Source organism: Anastrepha obliqua, chromosome 5 (assembly GCF_027943255.1).
Source record: "Anastrepha obliqua isolate idAnaObli1 chromosome 5, idAnaObli1_1.0, whole genome shotgun sequence".
NCBI classification, from domain to species: domain Eukaryota; kingdom Metazoa; phylum Arthropoda; class Insecta; order Diptera; family Tephritidae; genus Anastrepha; species Anastrepha obliqua.
In genome coordinates, this window is record NC_072896.1 from 114,797,627 (window position 1) to 114,814,732 (window position 17,106).

Genomic DNA, 17,106 nt, shown 5'->3' on the forward strand with positions numbered 1-17,106 from the left:
TCTCGCGTTCGCCTTAGGCATGGCAAAATTGCTTTGAAAGGTCTTTGAAACAAACGCAGGTATTACTCCAACTCAGGTATTACTCCAGCCATTTCTACGATTGGTTGCTTCAACAATACCTGAGAACGTCGGCAGTGTAATCGGCCAGCCTCAAAGCTGTTCTCAAACTTGTTGGAATAGACTAGTCCAAGTCATTGTTTTTCTTAGACAATTAAAATTTTTAGTCTGTATTTTATGCATGTGAAACAGGAAGTATATCAGCAGAAACCATTCAAAAGCTGCAAGAAATAAGAGAGCGCAAGTGGAGGTGGCTCGGCCATATCCTACACAAGGGAGGCACGGAGATTAGCAGACAAGCACCAGACTGGAGTTCCCAGGGTCAGCATTGCCAAAAACATTCAGTGGGTGTGGCCGTTCAAATCGTTCAGCAAGGATGAAATAGAAAATTGTAAGGAGAACTTTGGCTGCCACGTCACCGCGTTAATCATTGTTCAGACAGCAACGAAGTGTCATTGGTTGCTTTTTTCATATGTCACCAACACAATCTCAGTTTTTTCGTAAGCACACCCCAAGTGACGTCATCTCAACAGCTGATTCTGTCAAAATCGTTGAGAGGCGAGTAACGGTATGTTAAATAGCACACCCCTAATAATCTTTTCACCATGCCGTTCAGACCGTTAAGCCACTCTCAGCAAACTAGAAAGAAGCAGCTGGTTGGCTGTCGAAACCGAGCTCATGATAGCGCTTTGGTAACGAAAAAATGAGATTTTGTTAGTGAAATAAATAAAAAAGCAACACAGTCTTCGCTCACGTTGCTTCATTGGCATCGGAATAACGACTGATTGGACGAGTGTGTGAATACCAGTGAAATAATCGGCTGAATTCCGTTGCTGAGTACCAGGTGACGTGGAAGCCGAAGTTACTCGCGCAATTTCGTTTTTCACTATACCTGAAGGGTAAAACTAGTAATCCATCATCCCTGCTTTTATCGCAACACAAAATAAACTACACCGACTCGCTCGAGTGTTTTGTGCTAATGAAATGAAGTCACTTATTTAAGCGCTCTAACTTCTGGAGTGATCTGAGTATACTCGGTACTCATCTCGCGTTCGCCTTAGGCATGGCAAAATTGCTTTGAAAGGTCTTTGAAACAAACGCAGGTATTACTCCAACTCAGGTATTACTCCAGCCATTTCTACGATTGGTTGCTTCAACAATACCTGAGAACGTCGGCAGTGTAATCGGCCAGCCTCAAAGCTGTTCTCAAACTTGTTGGAATAGACTAGTCCAAGTCATTGTTTTTCTTAGACAATTAAAATTTTTAGTCTGTATTTTATGCATGTGAAACAGGAAGTATATCAGCAGAAACCATTCAAAAGCTGCAAGAAATAAGAGAGCGCAAGTGGAGGTGGCTCGGCCATATCCTACACAAGGGAGGCACGGAGATTAGCAGACAAGCACCAGACTGGAGTTCCCAGGGTCAGCAGAACCGCGGTAGACCTAGGGGATGATGGTGCGGTACCATCGAAAGTGAAATAAAAGCTATGACACCTACAAAAATCTGATGTGACAGCGATTAAAAGCAAAAGCAGGGAATAGAACGGAGTATAAAACTTTTGCTTGGGCCCTATGTTCCGCAAGAGGGCTCGAGGTATGATGATGATGATAATATATATACATATATAACTAAAAACATGGTGACCTATAAAAAGGAATTCACTATTTCAAACCACTAACTTCCTAGGATTAATTTGGATTTAACGACTTTATCTATTTGAACCACAGACGTAGCTCATTTTTAGAGACAAACTTCTCTATCAGAAGCATCTTTTGCTAGAACGTTGGTGACAATATTAAACTAACGGTTGTTTGGTAGGTGTAAAACACTCGATAAAGGATAGAAAAGAGAGACATAACTAGAGAGCTGGCCTTGAAAGCAAGGAGAGCAGTTGTTTTTTGAAAGCCGAAAGCAGGTTTAATATGGATTTAACGACTTTCTCTAATTAAACCATAGACGTAGCTCATTTTTAGAGCAAATTACACTGTCAGAAGCAAATCGTTGGTTTTGATATTCGACTAGCGATTATTCGGTCGGTATAAGACACTCAATAAGGGAGAAGAAAGAGGAAAGAGAGATATAACTATAGATTTGGCCTTTTAAATGGATGACAAATGGGAAGAGTTCGTAAAGCCGCGGTTTTTTGAACGTTGCCAAGGAGTTGGAACTTTTAGAAAATTGTTTAATGTATTTTTATTAAAACCCAAACATAATTTCTGAAAACCCATTGAGGTGTTTAGAAAATCAATGGGAATTATGTGTAATTTTCTTATCTAACGTAGCTGTAAATGATAAGGCAAAGTGTGACGAGGGTAGGTAGGTGAAATGGTCGAAGTACCACTCTGGCACTCCCCAAGTAGCCAGATACCATTTTGAGACCCCCAACGGCGAGTGTGACAAAGACAATACGATAGTATTTTTTCATGACAGAAAATGTAATTTGACCTAGAAGGGCACACCCTAATATGATTGCACACATTCATACACATTTCATTAGAAACAGCGATTGAGTCACTTGTTATTCACATCGCACAATAATCCTGAAAACCCTAAAGCCCTACGGCATTTACTTATTCCATGAAGCTCCAAATCACCTAGTCAAGATAAACATTTTGATGGATCGCTCTAATTAGCAGTTGTTGTTCAACGGCACACACAGCAAAAATTACAAAATTGCTTAAAACATTTATAAATTGGAATTTCGATTGTTATCGAACAGTAACAAGTCCACAGCTGGTCGAATAGAACGGGCACACGCAAGTGCACCAGCTAACTTTCTTCAATTTGGATTTTAACGAACAAAACAAGCTTTAATAATATAAAAATATAAAATGTCCTTCTTTCATCATCACCACGATCGCGCCAATGTCGATGTAAATATTACGGAGAATATTAACGAAGGAGGTCCCGGCTATCAACAACAACCTTGGCAACCACAGCCACCCTACCAGCAACAGCCACCACCACCACAACCTTACCAGCAACCCTATGGTCAGATCTCGGAAACCGTTGAAGTGATAAGGCAAGGTCCTTTTGGCAATGTAGAGGTGGATACGATTACGGAGCGTGTGCGACCAGATGGCACGGTAATTGTGGAGGAGGTTAGAAGAGAAGGTTATAATTCCGGTTGGTAGAGAGAGTCGTGTGTGCATAGCTTGTAAGTGGAGGCCATTGTCAGAGGAAAGTGAAAACTGAGTTTACGGTGAAATTGCTTTCGGAAAAATGTATTTATATTTGTAACGCTGATATTTTTTGAAAATTTTGTTCCTACTTAAATGAGAAAAAGAAACAATAAATTTACTTGAATTTCAATTATTGTCTATTGTTAGTGTAATAAAATAGACGACTGAAATATATAAATGTAAAAGTGAAGAAATAAAGCGGCAGCTTCATTCTGAGAAATACCAGGGTTGTTGCTTCCGTTTGCATATAAATCTGTAAAAAACAAATATCCTACTTATAGTTGAAAACTACTTCATTTTTTTCTTTTTCAAGGTATTATCCACAAGGGCCAGTACACTTTGCATTGTTGAAAAGTTAAAAAATATAAATTACTTTCAAAAGCATCAAATTTTAAAATAATAGTATCAGATTTGGCATACATATTTACACTGGCACATATTTAAAAACTTAAGCAGCAACCCTCATTACAGCTATTATACAGAAAAATTTTTATAAGCCGACATTCAACTTAAAACCTACGCGCTCATTCAGCTGCGGACGTGGATATGTGGATATCCATGGAAAAACGGCCTGTCATTACACCAACCACTGAGTTGATCGAAGGACGACCCAAATAAACTGTTGTAACACTGACCGATATGAGTTCGTGAGTTCGGCGCTCCTTCTGGCATTTCTTAGAAGCAGTTTTAAGTTAGTCCTTGTAAGACGATAGCGAGAAAGCTGGAAAGAATTGCACCAATGAAAACTCAGCTATTTACGCTGAAGCTTCATGTTACACCCCTGCAAACATAAACCCATACCAGACGCGTGGTGCCTCATAAGACCAGCTCGTTCAAGATCTTTCTCCCTGCAGTAGCTACTTTCAATTGGATTTTGGTGATTTAATGGTAGCTCAAATATCAGAATAAGTTGTTTCTAGAAAAGAATAATCTAAGCCAAAGAGCAGTCTCTTCAATGACGGCCGGTTTAGCCTAAAACTCTACAGTAGGCAGGTGAAAATTGCCTTAAGATTTAGTAAGGGCCCACTATCTAACCTTTAGAAGAGAGCAGTGAACCCTGAAGCCAACATGCCAACATAAATCCATTCGTTCTTTGCTGGAATTCTCGTGAAAATCTTTGGTTCAAAGCAAAATAAAATAGCTTCGTATAGTTCTAATTTCGGAAATTTGCAGAGATCGCATCCAAAATTTTAGGGTGTTCCAATCTAATGTGTGTCCAGGGCTTAGTTGTGTTAAATTTAGTTACGCGTTGCAGCAAATCTTCAATCCACTAAAGAGGTTCACTGAAAAGAAGATTATTATAAGGTCGAAAGCGGCTGTGAGAGTAGGTGGCTGAGACCTCCAAATGCCAGCTGTCGAAACAGATGAACATAAAACATTCCCTTAATCGAAAATTTTACAATCTTGCCCTAAGTGAAAAGAAAATAGAAAGAAGAGAGATTTGGGAGGGTTAGCTTAACCCGTGGACTTTTTACTTTTGACGATACAAATTAAATGGCATTCGGGGTGCCCCAAAAAATTTGAGCTTGTGTATGAGATGGACGGATTACTTTTTTCATTATTATTTTCCTGTTATCCTAGAAGGACACAACGGACCCATCGTTGTCTCTATGGGCGATGTGGCTGCCAAACCAATTGTCGTAATAATTTAGCCTTTAGCTGAAGTACAACCAGATCTCAACCCAGCAAGCAATGGTTGAACTAATACCAAAAATCCCTATCAGGTGGCAAAAATTAAAAATGCTCTGTTGCGCTCGGCCGATGAAAACAGTGGTTATTAAATCGATAAGTTATTGACCGACTGAAAACCGAATATTTATGTACATATGTACCATTTTCAAAATAGCTTCTAATTTGGCATCCAGCCAAAAGTGCCTCAAAAGCAAATTTTCTTTTATGCGAACTTTTTTCTATGAATTATTCAGTGAAAATATGCAATTAAATTCATAATTGTGACCTAATTCGAGGTCTAGTAAATCAGTGCCATGGTTACAGTGGTGAATATTTACAGTAGAGAGTAAAAAAATCAAGCAGGTAAATAAAATTAATGTGAAATAAAATACAATAAGGCTACGCTCAAGAGGACAGCCTGTGTACAGGTGGACACCAGAAATTGCAGAACTTAGACAAGCCTGTTTCCTATATAGAAGAAGGTACTAGAGCCAGGCGAAACAGAGAGGCAGAGCAGGAAACCGACAATTTCAGAAAATCACGAAGGGCGCTGAAACAAGCAATCATTGCTAGTAAGAAAACAAAATTGGAAGAACTTCGAAGCGATCTAAATAGTAAACCTTAGGGACTGGGCTATAAGATCGTAACGGGGAGCTACCTGCAAACCCTACAGTCCCATATCTAGGCGGCGATGCCATCAGCAAAATCGTAGAAAAACTATTTCCCACACACCTTTTGTTGCGCGGTTATCGAGACTCTCAAAATGACGAGATGCCTCCACCCTGCACAGAAGAAGAGCTTAAAACTACGGCAAGAAGTCTCAGCTGAAGTCCCAGCAGAAGACATAAAACTTGTGGCCGAAATCCGATCAGACGTGATGCTCGAAGTTCACAATGCGTGAATTGCGCAAAGCATCTTCTCCAAGCTGTAGAAAAGGCAGAAGCTGGCGCTAATCAGTAAGAGTGAAGGCGACTTAGCACAACAGGAAAATTACTAGAAAAACTTATAGAGCGCAGGCTACCAGAGTCTGTTGAGAGCGCACCAGGATTGTCAGCTAGTCAATGTGGCTTTTGACGTGAAAGATCGACCCTCGGCGCAATAAAAGAGGTGGTAAACAGCGTAGACCGCGCCCAATGCGGACACTCCTAACCGAGGCGCATCATCATCCTGGCGATGATTGATGTATGAAATGCCGTTAATAGCTTATGATGGGCAGACATAATGAAAGTACTGCGAAAAAGCTTTCGAAGACCTGTACACGCGATAAGGATCTTCCAGAGGTACCTGAGCGAGTGTGAACTTTTGTACGACACACCAGATGGTCAGAAAACTAAAGCGGTAACATCTGGCACATCCCAAGGATCTATTATCGGCCCCGTCCTTTGGAATCTGAGCTACGATGAGATCCTGAGTACAGAAATGCCAGAAGACACATACCTCGTGGGATACACCGACGATATAGCGGCGATCATATTAGCGCGAGATACCGAGGATGCTGAACCAAGTCATGTTAAGTACCCAATCTGACTTGAGGACCCTGGCCGGGAGCTCGACAAATATAAGACCGAAGTAATCCTGATGTCATGAGGCCACAGGCCATTCGAGGTCAGTAAGTTACTAGGCAACATGTCCCTAGTGACTCAAAAAGCAGTGAAATGACTGGGCATTCAACTAGAATGCAGGCTTACATTGTGGGCCCAGATGCGGCACGTGGAAGATCACAGGAATGCTGAGCAGACTAACGGCGAACATCGGTGGACCAACCCATAGTAAAAGAAAGTTGATGATGACCGCCACAAACGCAAATTGGGAGAGGTAGTGCAACATGGGGAGATGCGTTAAACTGCAAAACCAAGCGCAAAGCACTGGACGCTGTACAACGAACAGCGGTGTTTCAGGCGCAGCGATTTTGTGATCAGCGGTGAGATATCTATCAACCACATGGCCCGAGAATGAGTGGATGCGTGGGACTCTAGAGTTGACAAACGGAGTTGACAAACCAAGTAGCGGTGACAAAAGCGCCGCGACACTGAATCGAGTCACATATCGACGGCGAAGCTCATTCCTACAATACGTAAATCAAAGGAACTTCGGGGAAGTGGGCTATTTCATGACTCAGTTCCTCTCGGGCCACAGATACTTCCTGGTATACCTATACCGCATGGGTAAGGTAACTGATCCCAGGTACTTATACTGCGAAGCACCGAGCGATGGCGCCGAACACACTTTTTTTAATTGCGACAGATGGCTCGTGGAAAGAAATGTCTTGAGGGAGCAGATTGCCGATATTGCGCCGAACTATGTGATAGGCAAGATACTTGACGCGAGGATAACTGGAATGCGGTTAAAAGATACGTTGAAGGCGTATTACCAAACAAAAATGTAGACCTCGACGCAGTACAACAAAACGTAGCCTCACAGACAGAGACATGAGAAAAGGGGCCTATAGCATGAAAGCTGGCTACACCCAGACGTGGGTAAATAGAGATGGTTCTCGTCGTTCTGGGCCCTCCCGAAGTAATGCAGAAAGTAGTTCCGGGAAGGGGGTATCCCCAGAAGAGGACAAGGGATTGTTTTAGTGATCACACCACACATTCGTATAGATGACGGTCGCTGTAAGTGTGCAAGCTTTCTCAACCCCTCTATCTCACCCAACAAAAAAAAAAAGCAAAGAAAGTTTTCTATTGGCTAAAATCTGGTCCCTTCAAGTAGTAATTTGGGTTGATGGATAGACAAAATTTGTGAAATGGAGCCCTATTAGCTGAATATAGTGGTTTTTTGATGACATTTTCTGAGTTTTTAGCCAGAAATTCATTACCTGTGATAGCGCTGTGGAATGGTGGCGTAAAACCTTGTCATTTTTTCGCAAAAATCTAGAATGTTTGGCTGTATTTGCTCTCTCATATGTCAGATAATATTTTTTTATTTACTGTCTCATCCTATTTTTGAGTTTTTTAAGAGCTATAGGAAAGTTTTTCAAAAAAATTCGTAAAAATTCAGAAAGACGTAAAATTCAGAAAAATGCATGAAATTTTTGTTTAAATCAATGGTACAGTCCATATAATTTAATGTTTGAAGATTATTTCATGCAAATGTTGACCGCGACTGCGCTTCAAATGGTCCATCCGCTTAGTCCAATTTTGGCATACTCTTTCCAGTGTTTCGGCCGGTATCTCACATGACAATGGAGGCAGACTCTTCTGAATAGACATGAGCTTTAACATAGTCCCACAAAAAATAATCGAAAGGCGTTATATCGCACGATCTGGGTGGCCAATTGACAGGTCCCGAACGTGAAATTAAATGTTCACCGAACTCGCCTCTCAACAAGTCCATTGTTACGCGTGCTATGTGGCATGCGGCATCGTCTTGCTGAAACCACATGTAATGCCAGTCAAGCTCTTGCATTTTGGGCAAAAACAAGTTGGATATCATTTCACGGTAGTGCTCACCAATCACAGTTACGTTACGATTCGCAGTATCTTTGAAGAAGTTCGGTCCAATGATACCTCCAGCCCACAAACCGCACCAAACTGGACCTTTTCTGGATACATTTGTAGCTCTTGCAATTCTTCTGGCTGATCTTCACTCCAAAATCGACAATTCTGCTTATTTACCTACCCGTTGATCCGAAAATGAACTTCGTCGCTGAACACAATTTTTCGATAAAAAAGTGGATCTTAAACTTTCTTAACAGAACACGCATTTTTATAGTAAAATTCAATGATTTGCAAGCGTTGTTCGTTTGTAAGACGATTCATGGTTAAATTATAGACCAAACTGAAGATGTTTGACAGTGAAACAAAACACGAAACGTGTGTCAGTTGCTTAAACCAACCGTTTAAAAAGATAATAGCTAAAAAATCACCCGTTATTAGCAGACGTTCAGTAACAGTTACGGCATAGTTTAGACTGAATGCAATAGACACAATTGCCAAAAAATGTCTTTACATGGACAGCTGATTGGGCAGTTGCTCCAAAGAGAGCTTTATTAGCCAGTTATTAACTTATAAAACTGTAAAATTGATAAACTAAAAACAAATCATACATAAATGGGACAGAAGAAAATAGTTTTTTTTCTCATCACTGTACATTGCACACATACTTCAATTCCTTCTAATCTACAACATACAGAGGTGTGCATTTTTGTTTATGAGTTAATAACTCAGCACAATACCGAAATATATGCACACACACATATAAATACATAGGTGTGGGAAAGATAAAAGCTTTGCATGCAAATATAAAATTTTCTCACAGCGTTGGCTTACTTGCATTTACCAGTGTACTTGGCGTAAACAACAAACGCGATATAATATTACAATGCCCACCTTGTTCGGGCGTTACAATTAAAACAAATTGGCCACAACAGACAATCGGTTGTACTCCCCTTTTGTTTCACCCTTTTCGACGTCCACTACACACAAAACTCTTATCTCATTCGCCTTGCAACACAATCAGCGCTGCCTTTTAGAGACATTGTTTTTGCCACTTCATAAATCATATTTAACCTCAACGGCAACATACAGACATACACGCATACACTCGCATACAACAAAAGTCCATGTTTGATGTCAGGTTGTACTTGGATGGTCGATTTGGTTGAATGGCTGCAGGGTTGGTGGCATGGATCGCTGGTCACTTCGGCGCACGTTCGCCAGGTCAGGATAGTTATTGCATGCCGCGCAACGTATATCATTTCATTCAACCCTTCTTGCAACAACATACTACTTGTACAATAACAACACATTCTATAATAATAAATAAAATGTTACAAAAACAATTGGTTTAAATGGCGTCAGAATGTAGGTACAGCGAATTGTGGCAGCAGCAGCGCCAACAGTGGTGAAAGCTAGACATTTCCGGTTGCAATTTTTCTACTTCGCCCATTTTAATTGCATTTGCATCGCGTGAACTGAGTAGCAAAGCTCCACTTACTTTGTATTAGGAAAGCCGTAAGCTGCTTTGCATGTTGAAAATAGCGAATAGCCCGACCAATGCACCAACAACTAATCTACTTGGCACGTACATACATACATACACGCACACTTGCAAACCCACTTCTAAGCCGTACTTCTTGAAGTACTCACTGCTAATACTTCCATGGAATCGCCTAGAGCAATGAGTTGACCTCAATACTCTGTACCATTTGAAGCATTTGAGGAGGGCCATTCCAGTGTTCAGCGAAAGTTCTAATTGTATTAGTCAGAATACTCGTATGTATGTGTGCGCTTATTACTAAAAATTCAAAAGTGGTGTTAAATAAGTTACGGCATCAGTTTTGATCAAAAAATATTCTTTTCAGATAGGACTCCTTGCCACCTCGGCGGTTATGTCGTCTTGAGAGCAGTATGCACAATAGACGGCAGTTTGCTGCGAATTTTGATCAAGCGGCATCATTAACCAGTTTTGAGCTCCAAATAAGCGAGAAGTCGCGGTTACAGTCAATGTCGAGCATATGACATTCAGGCTTTGGAATAATCAGCCGAAATAGAGATGCGAATTGGTCACCCAGAGGTTGTGATTTGACGCCATTCGACTACTGTTTGTGATGTGCCGTTAAGAAAAAATGTTACGGCAACTATTTGTGTCGTCGCGTTGACGTCTGTATTTCACTCCTCAAAACTCACGAAAATGGTCCATTTTTGAAGCGCATTACTACTGGGGTCGAAAAATGGGTTGTATATAACAATGAAAAACGCGAGAGAGCATGGAGCAGAAAAGATAAACCGGCTCAAAGCATTTCAAAAGCCGATATCCAACAAAAAAAGGTGATGCTGTTTGTTTGGTGGGATTTTAAAGGAGTCACTTTTTTTGAGCTTTTACCGGATAACACAACAATTACTTCGGAAGTCTACTGTCATCAGCTGGGCAAACTGAATGATGCACTTTAATAGAAAAGGCTAAAATTAATCAACAGAAAAGGTGTAGTGTTCCACCAAAATAATGCGAGACCTCATACAAATTTGGTCACTCGCCAAAAACTTTTACAGCTTGGACGGGATGTACTGCCACACCCACCATATTCTCCAGACCTGTCCCCTTCGGATTATTATTTGTTCCAGTCACTGCAAAATTTTTTACCTTAAATGAACACGTCAATAATCACCTGGATCAGTTTTTTGCCAGTAAAGACCTAAAATTATATGAGTTCGAAATCCTGCTGCTATCAGAAAGATGGAAAAAGGCATTGGATTGTAATGGCCAATAATAATTTAATTAAATATTTACTCATTATACAAAGATCGTCTTTCATTTTCACCACAAAAAATCGAAATTTCTTTCCGGACAACCCAATAGTACGCGCGATAGCCATTGATGTTGTGAACAACATATTAAAATGTCAGTCGATTCGGTTGAATAGTTTTTTTTTTCGTTTTGACAACACCAGGCCGAAAACAGTAGTTTTGAGATAATTGAGTTTAAAGTTTTGACCATTTAAATGCGACCATTGATGCCAACTTTTGAATTGAATCCAACTCTGCCTGTTAAAGCGGCTGTAGAATCGAAAATACTGGGAATATTCTTCCAGTAGATTCTTAAAAGCCTATGCTTTCGAAATATCGAAAACAGAAAAATCAATCTTTTGAAAATTCTAGACCACCGGGACTCCTTAACATATATAATCAACGCCACATTAAAGGTGAGTAATTTTTAAATTTACTAAAAAAATGGCAGAAGTCATAATGATCAACAAGCCAGGCAAATCAGCGTACGAAGAAACGTCGTGCCGATCTATCCCACTACTGGTCAGTCTATCAAAAATTTTGGGATTGATAATTTAATTGAAAAAGAAAATATAATTCCCGGGCACCAATTTGAATTCCGCACTAAACATTCGAATATTAATCAAGTCCATAGGATTTTGTAGAATGCATTTGAGGAGAAAAAAAACAAGTTCTGATGTTTTCCTCGAAGAGTCAAAGGCGTTTAATAAAGTACGAGGTTTATTAAAAAATAAGGAGAATATTTAAATATCACGGGCTACGTGCATTCAACTTTTGATTATCAATATTATATTTTTTTTTATGTTTCTACACTCATCTCGAAGATGTGTTCAGGGGTTTAGCAATATAGCTAATATAGCATCTCTAGTTTGTTTGTGAGAGGCATAAATCAGACAAGTGTTTTGCGTGTTCGGCGATTTTCTGCTATCGAAAAAAATGGATCAAGGAAGTTGTACCAAAGGAGAAGAAAAATGAAAAGAAAAATGAAGAAAATTGTTATGAAGAGTCGGCGAATCACAATTAGAGAAGTTGCTGAGAAAGTCGGCATATCGGTTGGCTCATGCCATGCAATCGTTTTGCAAATGTTGAGCAGGAAGCGTGTGGCAGCGAAGTTCGTTCCAAAATTACTGAACTGAGTTCTTGACACAAAACAACGTCACATGTGCATCACTCAGGAGTTGTTGAATGACAACAACGATGATCTAGATTTGCTTAAAAGAGTCCTAACTGGTGACGAATCATGAGTAGACGAGTATGGCGAAATCAAAGCCCAATCGTCCCAATGGAAGAGTCTCGAAGAGCCAAGACCAAAAATAGCACGCCAAGTTCAATTGAATATCAAGGTTTTGCTTAGTGTTTTCTTCGATTACCATGGCGTGTGGTGTATCAGGAGTTCTTACCACAAGATCGTACAGTAACCTTGAAGTTATGCAGCGTTTGCGTGAAGCAATACACAAAAAAATGCCCGAAATTGTGGGAAAAAAGTGCATGGCTTTTGCATCATGATAATGCACCTGCTCACTAATCTTTGCTTGTGAGAGATTATTTGGCCAAAAACAGCACCGTTATCTTCTTCAGCCAGATTTGGCCCTGTGTGACTTTTCCCAGTTCCCAAGATTGAAGAGACCCATGAAAGGATGGCATTTTGCCACGATTGAGGAGATACAAACCGAATCGCTGAGAGAGCTCAAGGACATCCCAAAAAATGCATATCAGAACTGCTTCGAAGATTGGAAAAAACATTAGCACAAGTGTATTATAACTGAGAGGGACTACTTTGTAGGGGATACAATAGAAATTCATGAATAAATAAATATTCTTTGAGAAGAATGAAAATTCAACTTATTTCTCTAACACACCGTATTAGTAAGACCGCGTTCATATGTACACGGAAACAGCGCATTGCTTGTGATGCTCGGGCTCTGCCAACACCGTTCGTGTTCTTTTTCTTCACTTCTGAAATTTGTTGTTGACTTCAGACTAAAAATTAACAATTGCAGGGTGTATGAACGCGATGGGCAACACCAAAAGAGAAATCGCAATGTTGGAGCAACAAAATTTTTCCCGTATAAACACAGTCCAATGAAACTCTCTTGAAGTAGAGTTGGTAGCATTGAAAATAGTGAGTTGTTATACGAGTTTTTTGAGGTATAACCATTCTCGCTAGCAGGGAACCTTGCTCGATACTTTTATTGTTGCTCTCACGTAAAAATTGTTCGTCAAGTGAGTGGAGCCCAGAGGTAGCGAGCAGAGAAATGGCGAATAGAAAGCACGGGATTTCTTAAACCTAGAACCCTACCTAGGGTGCCCAGGCACCCTGCTTTTATTCAGAGGTGTGTCATATTTTTATTTGGCGGTGCAAATTTTTTTGTTTTGCCTATTTTCACAATATCAGCCGTCCTTGACATTTCATCAGTTTTAAAATAATTTTCCCGCACTTGGTGCTGTAGCACCCATGGGCAGGAAAATAAGTTAAATTTTTGTTCTAGTATTTGTGCTGCTTTTAAACTGCGAACAAAGTGAATTTCAATTTAAAAACTGCAAATAAAGTGATTTTATTGTTTTTGTGTTACTAAGTACATTTATTTTGTAAATTCAGTGTTGTAAGGAATAAAGTGAAATGGCGGGTTCCAGAAGACAGTGGAGTGATGATATGATTGAGCGACTTCTCGATTGTGATTCTGATGAAGATGAATTTGTTGGATGTGTAGATTCAGATGCTGAGCCGGATGAAATCATTCAAGATTTTCTTGACGAAGAAACTTCTTTAGAGAAGGACGAAATATTGGATAACTTACCAGAAAGAACCAGTGATTTTCTAAAAGTGTTGGATGTGCCCAAAAGAATGTACGGCTCAAACAGATATAAATGGAGTGGAGAAGCTCCGCAATCATCTGGACGTACTCCACGACGAAACATTATATTACACCCACCTGGTAATAAAGGACGTGCTAATCAACTTTCTACACTATTAGAAGCTTGGTCTTTATTTTCTGATGACGAATCTCCCCAACGTATTTTGCATTACATTAATGTTGAAGTCAATTTACAACGCCAAAAATATAAAAACGATCGCCAAAACTACGACGAAGAAGATAGCAAGTATTAGGCCATCGTACACTCGGAACACTACCATTACTGAAATAAAAGCCTTGATAGGTTTATATTATTTGTCTGGAGTTTTAAAGATGAAATCTGTCACGGTAAAAGAATTATTTGATAAAGACAGAGGAGTACCATATTTTAGAGCAACGATGTCTGGATCTAGATTTGAGTTCCTAACAAACTGTTTGAGATTCGACGATAAAAATACTCGTAAGGAACGTCGTAGAGAAGATCAATTAGCTCCAATAAGAGAACTATTTGATGACATTGTGAAGAAAATCACCATTTTTTACACTCCAACAAGTTGTTGTACAATACATGAGCAATTGCTTGCGTTCAGAGGCCGATGCTAATTTCGAATGTATGTATATACCTAATAAACCTGTGATATATATAGTATAAAAATAATATTGATGTGTGACTCAAAAACATTTTATATGGTAAACGCAGAGGTTTACTTAGGTAAAGAAAGTACACCGAAAACACAACCAGTTGCTGATTATAATCTTCAGTCTCTGACATCTCCCATACACGGATCTAACGGGAACCTGACATGTGATAATTGATTCATGTCAACACCTTCCGCTACTACTTTACTGGAAAAGAACATAACATTAATTGGTACTTTGAAACAAAATAAAGGAGAAATTCCTTCACAAATAAAAGATAAACCATATTTTCAAAGAAATTCTACTAAATTTGCATATAGCGCACCTCTAACTTTATTAGCTTACTGTCCACCTAAAGGCAGCCAAAAAGGGTAGTCACCTTGTTATCAACGATGCACATTAAACCTGATAAAGATAAATATGTTGTTTTGCCTGAAATGGTTGACTTTTACAACAAGACAAAAGGAGAACTAGATACTTTTGATCAACTAAGTCACACTTATTCAGTGTCACGTAAAACCCGTCGATGGCCATTGTGCGTTTTCTTTGGATTACTAAATAGCGTTGGTATAAACTCGATGATACTACTGAGAGTAACGTGACAAATAAAGAAAATGTACCGAATAGACGTACTTTTTTAAAAATTTGTCTCTCCAACTCATAACAGCTTTTTTGGAAGAGCGCCAAAATTGGCGCACTTTGTCTACCAATATTCGCGAAATGATAAATGGCATACTGAAAACGTCCAGTGAACCTGATGCACCATCTGATGGCACCATAAAGCAAGGGCGATGTAGATTCTGTCCTTAGAAGAAATACCAGCAAGTGCAAAATACCTATACAGTACTCCCTGGATTATCCGTCTCTCTGTTATCCGTCACCTCTGTTAACCGTCACCGTTTTAAGATTTTCCACAATACATATTGCAATAATAGTCATGAAACGGTCGAAATCATGTTGGAACAAAACTCCTCGCGCAGTACTTTTGTTTTTCACTTTATTCATTGATTTTGTTTTGTTTTCGTTCGCTCGATAGAAATGCGTGTGAACGCAGCGCAGCAAAGTAACTGTTATTTTGTCCATTCTACCCAAAACAAATTCTTGGAATTCTTTTTCGTTGTGACATTCAGTACAATGAGATTTTCAGTTTGATTTGAATTTCATGATGAGCAGACATTTAAAATGGAGCCTTCAACAACAAAAAAAATACCGAAGCGTAAACGAGTAGTGGTCACTATTGAAACGAAATTAAAAATTATTGAGGAAATAGAAAAAGGTTCAACAATTGTTTCATTAAGTGAAAAATATGATATTCCACGCACGACGATTCAAGATTTTAAAAAAGATGCCACTCAAATCAAACAATATGCTGCGTCGATGGAATCTTTGGGAGGTCGGTCAAAAAAACGCAAAACGATGAAAAAGGCATTAAATGAAAAAGTCGATGAAGCATTATTCTTGTGGTTTAATCAAATTCGGAGCAAAGGCGTTCCATTATCTGGTCAAATATTGAAAGAAAAGGCATTATTTTTTAATGAAAAACTAGGAGGTCCGAATGATTTCAAAGCTAGCTCAGGTTGGTTGTATGGCTGGCAAAATCGACATGGCGTGAAGAAAGTGTCGATACAAGGTGAAAAGATGAGCTCCATAGGTGCCAACGAAATCGAAAAATGCACCGAAAATTTCAAAATTTTCGTCGAAAATCATGGTTTTACCCGTGAGCAAGTTTTCAATGCTGATGAAACGGGTCTGAACTTTAAAGCACTCCCAAAAAAGACACTCGATTTTTGTGTGAATAGCTATGCACCTGGATGGAAAATGCAAAAACAACGAATAACATTGATGATTAGCACAAATTCAAGTGGTTAGAGGCTCCCATTAGTTGTAGTTCATACGGCTAAACGTCCACGTTGTTACACAAAATCAAACATGAATGCTCTTCCTGTGGCTTATTATGCTCAAAAGAATGCTTGGATGGATCAAACTATTTTTCGCGACTGGTTCATGAACAGTTTTGTTCCAAATGTTCGAAATTATTTAATGTCGGAAGGATTATCACAGAAATCAGTTTTGGTTCTGGATAATGCCCCATCACATCCAGTTGAAGATTTAAAAAGTGATGATGGTAATATTTTTTTATTTCCTGCCACCACTGCATTTCTACAACCCATGGATCAATCAGTAATTGAGAATATTGATCTGGCAGATTATTGGAAGAATTGCAACATTAAAAACGCAATTGATAATGTAGCTGATTCATGGTCTGAGTTATCGTCGGCAACATTGGAAAAATGTTGGAACAAACTATGGCCAAATACAGAATCGCCTTCGAATAACAGTGACGATGTCTCACAGGCTGATGTTGTGACTAGTACATCTTCGGCTTTGCCATTGGAATTGAATTGTTGAATTGTGACGAAAATGATTGTGGTTATGAGCTTTTGACTGACGGACAAATAATTAATGAAGTGAAT

The 17,106-nt window shown here is 39.4% G+C and overlaps 1 protein-coding gene across 1 annotated transcript; it reads left to right on the forward strand.

The window, feature by feature from the left end:
- Positions 1-15,814: 15,814 nt before the first annotated feature.
- Positions 15,815-16,501, forward strand: LOC129248938 (jerky protein homolog-like). The gene has a single exon (XM_054888551.1). The coding sequence runs from the start codon at positions 15,815-15,817 to the stop codon at positions 16,499-16,501; it is 687 nt and encodes a 228-aa protein (XP_054744526.1).
- The last annotated feature ends 605 nt before the right edge of the window (positions 16,502-17,106 follow it).